General features: G+C 45.6%; 2 protein-coding genes across 2 annotated transcripts; one reads left to right on the plus strand and one right to left on the minus strand.

Annotated features, from left to right (window-relative positions):
* Positions 1 to 631: 631 nt before the first annotated feature.
* PAAG_12368 (hypothetical protein) lies at positions 632 to 871 on the plus strand (the record flags this gene model as incomplete). Its single annotated transcript, XM_015847866.1, has 1 exon — positions 632 to 871. The coding sequence occupies one exon, from the start codon at positions 632 to 634 to the stop codon at positions 869 to 871; it is 240 nt and encodes a 79-aa protein (XP_015702509.1).
* A 410-nt stretch (positions 872 to 1281) lies between these two features.
* Positions 1282 to 2157, minus strand: PAAG_07271 (carnitinyl-CoA dehydratase; the record flags this gene model as incomplete). Its single annotated transcript, XM_002790688.1, has 1 exon — positions 1282 to 2157. One exon carries the CDS (start codon positions 2155 to 2157, stop codon positions 1282 to 1284), a length of 876 nt encoding a protein of 291 aa, XP_002790734.1.
* Positions 2158 to 5982: the final 3825 nt, after the last annotated feature.

Genomic DNA, 5982 nt, shown 5'->3' on the forward strand with positions numbered 1-5982 from the left:
TGGGTGTTGAAGGAGGTGGATTTGAGAGTTTCGCCGGGGAGGGGGAAGCGGGGGGTTACGGAGACCAGGTCGACATTTAGGGAGCCGATGATGCGAATTGATGGTGGCATTTTGGTTTTGGTTTTGGTTTTGGTTTTGGTTTTGGGTTTATTTTTGGATTGAAAATGTGGTCTTTAGGGGGAATGAGAGGCTTGTACAGCATATATGATGTATTACTGTTGTTTTCGGCGGTGAATGACACCTTTGGATTGTTAGTCAACTTGGAATTGAGACATACCTATGTGATGACAGGCAGGAGGTTGTACTCACCCATCCGGCCCATTCAACAAACGGCGAGAGTGGCAATCGAAGATATAGTTTTGGCGAGAGGCATTTCACGATATCTCCAAGGATACCTATTTATGTATCTCTTATTCCTGTCTTGCAATTGATATAATATTTTTCTTAATAGCTGAGAGTTAGCAGTGTGCAACTAGAAAGAGGGGGGTAGTTAAACTCCAGTTAGTTCTGATGATGTAATAGTTGCCGTTGTCCCCGCACTGTTCTTCCTCCTCCGCGTCCAACTTCTTCACTATCCTCCATGCTCCAGTTGCTTAAGATAGAACACGGCATCCACCTGTGTGTTTGGATCATGTATTCTAGAGGTAAGCGTCGGATAGCTGTCATTGCCCATGTTAATGGACCCGTTGGGTGTTGCGGAGAGCGAGCAACCACTTCTGCTCCAGCTGGTTCAAGCATCAGCAAGCTCGCTCGACACTTTACAATTGATATCTTTATTCAGGGCGGAATGCCCATCACCTTTGAACAGGCTGAGGAATTGGCCATCAGGATTCCTGTCCACCAAGGACATTCTGCAGTCATCGTTGCATAGTATTTTCAATATCTTGATGTTGCCTCCTGACACACTGTTAATTTGTGAACAGTGTTTGATTGATGTGCTACCATACTAATGCTCACTAGCTACAGCTCAAAAGTAGAAGGGAAGATGATAAAAGAAATAGAGGATTATATAAATGATTTCGTGTCGTGACATTCAAAATACATGAAGTGGGATATGTGCTGTTGCGGTTGTCGACGGAGCCGACACAGATAACAAGAGGAAAGTCCATGGAATGGATTCTACAGACTGAACTGCAAAAGGAATAATCGTTGATGAGTTGAAGATGCAAGGGCAATGGCCTTTGGCCGCCATTTCTCTGGTTAGTTTCCGGACCCGAGGTTCTATTTTGAAGATTTTGTCTTGGAGGTTTATTTGCCAGGAATCATGGAATCATTTTCGTTTCAAAGCTTCGACTGCCTCCGCGATTTCTGAACAAATCCGAGCCCTGCTTCGATGGCGAGATCACTAACTCTAGTACCTGCCTCAAACTCCTGAGACAATGCGTCTTCGAGTGAATGTGCACTGTATGCACTGTAATAGCACGACTGTCGGTCAACATTCAGGCACTCTTGTGGGAAAGCCATAAGTGTTTGGGCAAGCTTCATTGTTTCTTCCAGCGCGTGGCCTTTCCGCACCACCCTACTCGCCAACCCCAGCTCCAGAGCTTCCTTTGCTTTCACAGGTCTTCCCGTTAATATCACATCCAAGGCTCGCCCTAGACCCAGGATCTGCGGCAGTCTTACAGTCCCGCCGTCCAGCAACGGGACCCCAAGTTTCCGACTGGAGACCGCAAATACAGCGTCCTCCTCTACCACCCTCATATCCGCAAGAAGACTCAACTCGAGTCCACCAGCAACAGCATAGCCAGAGACAGCACATATAACTGGTTTTCGAACATGCATACGAGTTGGGCCGAGTGGACCAATGTTTTCGCCGCGGACTGGCTCAAAGTATGTTCGGGTGATGCTGGAATGTCGGGCGGTGTCTGATGCGGGCCGGTCCCAAGTCTCCAACTGTGTTAGATCGAAACCGGCTGAAAACGTCCCTCCGGTGCCGTAAAATACACAGACCTTCTGGGATGTGTCGGATTCAAAGTCGAGGAATGCTGCGTGAAGCTTCTTGGCTGTTGGGATGCTTATGGCATTTCGTTTTTCTGGGCGGTTGATGGCGATCGTCGTGATGCCATCTCCACGCTTGCTTATCAGGATAGCATTGGGTTCTGGGTCTGGGACCTCATGATGGGCTGGGAAGGCGGATGTGATGGTTGTATTCTCCATGGCTGTGTCCTTTTGGGTTTGGGATGGTCTTCGTGTTTGGTATTGCCTCTTGGGCGGCTAGGGGTGGGTGTATCCTAACTACTATGCCCTAGGTCTTTTTGATGATGTGAGTTACGATTGTCTTTTTGAAATGTCCAACGATCAAGTGAGATAGCAATAAGGTGAATTAACATCGTTTCTTTGTTCACTGTTATTCCCACAGATTGAACCTTTAGGAAACAAGAAATAGCAGACGTCGTTGACACCTTTCTTATACCTAGAATTTGGCTCCCTCTCACAAGCAAACAGGATCCCTCGAGCCATCGACGTTGGAAGTCTGGGGCACGGCATGACATCCTGGGCCAGTAGGGCAGAAACTTTGAGCGGCTACCAATACCTATCTTTTCCGCATAACTACTTCAAAGAACCCGATATCTGGCCGCTGCAGGTATCCTCCCCATAATTGGCAAACAACACCAACCTTACAGCAAAGCAAAGCATGCCAAGCAATCAACTCCACAACGAAGATACTGTGTTGCATTGTTATCCCCTGTCAGGTCATGTACGGTCGCTGTCGTACAATCTGGCGAATTGTCTGCGGCGTCTAAATCCCCTCAATTTTTCACGGTCAGCCACCCGACTGCACGGCCCGGGACAACTTTTAAGAAGCACATTCTTCACGAGAAAGAAATTAACCTTATTATTTTATTTCACGCTCCCTTGACTATTGCTTTCTTTCTCCTCTTCTGTCGTGACCACTCTTATCATTTCATGGATCAAAATAGGAAGGACAGCTTCCGATGGGATTGAATAGGATAGTTTCAGCGATTATAAAAAGGACCTTCGGCTGACCTAAACGGTATCATATAAACTATGTGTGCAGGAAGTTAATTATGTAGTTACGGTACATACGTATATACCGGTTCATCCAAGTACTACATCGCCTCTCTTTTATCCTTCACCTGATACTTTCAGTGATGTATTTTCTGTTCTTCCCTTTCAGTCATCACATGGGTAGCCGTTGACTGCGGCATTGCCATGCATGTTATTGACGCCTTGCTGGTGATGGGCTCCCTGCTTGCCCCGCGCTGAGATCTGTGCTCTTGAGCTTGGGGCTGCATCATCCTCGTTTTCTCCTCAGACGATTCCGGTCCTCGTGTTCAAGGAGTTTTATTTTCCGATCTTTTCCGGTTCACTCTTTCGTCCTCACTTTCTATCTACTTGCTCTCTTTGTTTACTGTTGTTTCAGTGTTTCATGCTTGATATATCCTCTGTTAAGTTATGGATTTAAGCTGCAGAAAAATGGGAACAGATAACCTTATGAAAAGAGTCGGAAAAAAAAAAGTATGTCATGGGGGGTTTTGGCGTCATGCAACTTCTTCCATATCCACGATATTGCAAATTTAACTGCACATACATACATACATACGTGAGCATATGGTGATTATAGAAATTGAAGGTTGTTTGTTGGCCAGGGCAATGTTTGAGAACCTACGTCGCTTTTTTTCTAATGCTGATTCATAAATGCATGAACCCAAGCCCTCTGGTTAAATCACGCCCTGGATTCTGGATTCCACCCGCCTACCTCCTGGTAGCCACCTGCATAAACAGTGTCTTTATCTCTAGCATTTTTGGACCCTTGAGCTGGCAAGCTAACCAATTACGGTTCTATATTGTCTAGGCGCCATGCAAACGCGTGGAAATGCCCATGTTAAACACAGAAAGAATAGATGACTATGTGAGATGTTAAGTTCGATCAACGCAACAGGGGCAAATGACGAGATGATGCAACTCTCGAAAAACCTGCTCAGCTACCTTGACTACCCTCTCACAAGGTCACAGCATTTTGACGGGGATGCAGTGCGAGCGTACTATGTTGCAAAGAGGGACTATGGAGAAAGTATGGGGATTGCTACACGGGAAAAGGCCCACGGGCCGCTGTTTGTTTCGGCCGTTAACTACTTAATTTTTGTGGATTGCCTTGAGATCAGATTACTGGTTACTGGGGTCCGGGCCAATTCTTGAAGCTAACAAAAAGGGAGGTTTGTATTCAAATATCCTGTAATACGATATATTTATAAAATATATGAGAACAAATTAATCCGCTTCTTAGAGTTTTTCAGACCGAGAAGGGCTCGGTTAGGTACAAGCGGCCCACGTGTTTCGATTTGAATTTTCTAGATTCCTCGCTGCGTCTGACTTTTGTGCATTGCTGTAGTTATATGGGTTCACCTGATCAGGAATGACCTTGGGTGTGAGACGCAGGGGTTCAGAGTGACCAATATCTGTGCAATACACATATATACTTCTAGTGTGTTAGTTTCAAGACCTCCCTTGTTAATTGATGATATCGTGCTTTCATTGGCAAATTGCCAGAACGATGAGTTGATATCGAGCATTCATTTCCCACCGCAACATTCCTTTGATGCCGAGAGAGATTTGCCATCAAACATCCCTGCCGATTGCAACCAGCAAGTATTAAATGAGATGATGAGCTACAAATTGGTTTCGCTGTCGGAACATTCCACCGTGTGATTCTTGATTTCGTTGGCAAGAAGTGATTGGATCCGGCATACGATTCCTCGTATTCCTTTTTTATATGGGCTTCAATATTTGGTTTTGCCCCTTGTCCTTTTACATTGCCGTAGCGTCTAGTCGAATTTGAAACAACGGGCTAATACCCTGACAGATTCCAAGATCTCATGACGAGTTAATCTTGAGTTTACGTCTATTTCAACTGGCCATTACCTGGCTGGATGTCATTGGTCGGGTAACGGACGTTATCATCATCGTCGTCAATCGTCCATTTTTGCTGCATTCGCCCTGAAGATTTCATTCTGTTGACGGGGAGAAGTTCGCCTGCCGTGGAACTTAACGCCTAAGACGTTTACTTACCGGTTCCAATTGTGGATCAAAGCTCAAACGGGGTTTCTCTAACTGGTGAAATTCTGTCGTCATCCCGTATATCTCCCCTCGACTTCAGATTGATGGGAAGACAATCACACTGGAGAGAGTGGCGGCCACTGACGTCGGGATTTCAAATTCATCCTAGATCCATCATGAGATTTTCAGAAGTTATGATAATATAAGGGGGGAGTGGTGGATTAATCATACGGTAGTCAGGATCCATATCAGAGACTCCTGCAAGAGAAACACGTCCGCCCAAGCTCTTTGCATTAATGCAATGTGTTGTGATTTGATGAGATGTGATTCCATCAACCACCACTCACGAGGGGTTATTATAGAAATCTCCTGTTGCGCAAGCCTCTGATAGCCAAGTGTAAATTATGGCTAGTATGCCGAAGCCTGCTTGATAGGCTATGTCAATGTGTGGCTGAATATACATCTATGAGTCGAGGGTATGCATGGGGTGGAAGTGCGATACTGCAAAAATGTGCAGGAGTCATAATTCTTCGCTGAATTTTAACGAGCTTTGTGAGAGAATAGGTGAATTAAACTTTCAAGAGTATTTGGTGTCCGCTCAACACCGGTTACGCATATCTGACTTGATCAAGGAAGGCAATCAAACTGAAAACGTTGGTCACGGATAACGGCGTCGTAAGGCCAAAAGATCTCATAACATGGCTGATCAACGCTAATGAGCTGGCAGCTGAAAAAGGGAAGGGAATTTGAACCAAGGATTCAATGTCCCGATACTGGTGGCAAGACATGTGATTGGATAAAGCAGTTTGACTGACCCTCGAGTGGTATCAATAAGATTATCAGATATGCGGTGGCTTAAGTAGTAGATCTATCCTCGGTGGTTTCCATTTGCCCCGGAACCATGCGAGCGAGTTGACCGGGATAACGTGTGGTGGACTGCTATTGGGAGAGAGGAAAGCGCAT

This window comes from Paracoccidioides lutzii, assembly GCF_000150705.2.
Source record: "Paracoccidioides lutzii Pb01 unplaced genomic scaffold supercont2.23, whole genome shotgun sequence".
Classification (NCBI taxonomy): Eukaryota; Fungi; Ascomycota; class Eurotiomycetes; order Onygenales; family Ajellomycetaceae; genus Paracoccidioides; species Paracoccidioides lutzii.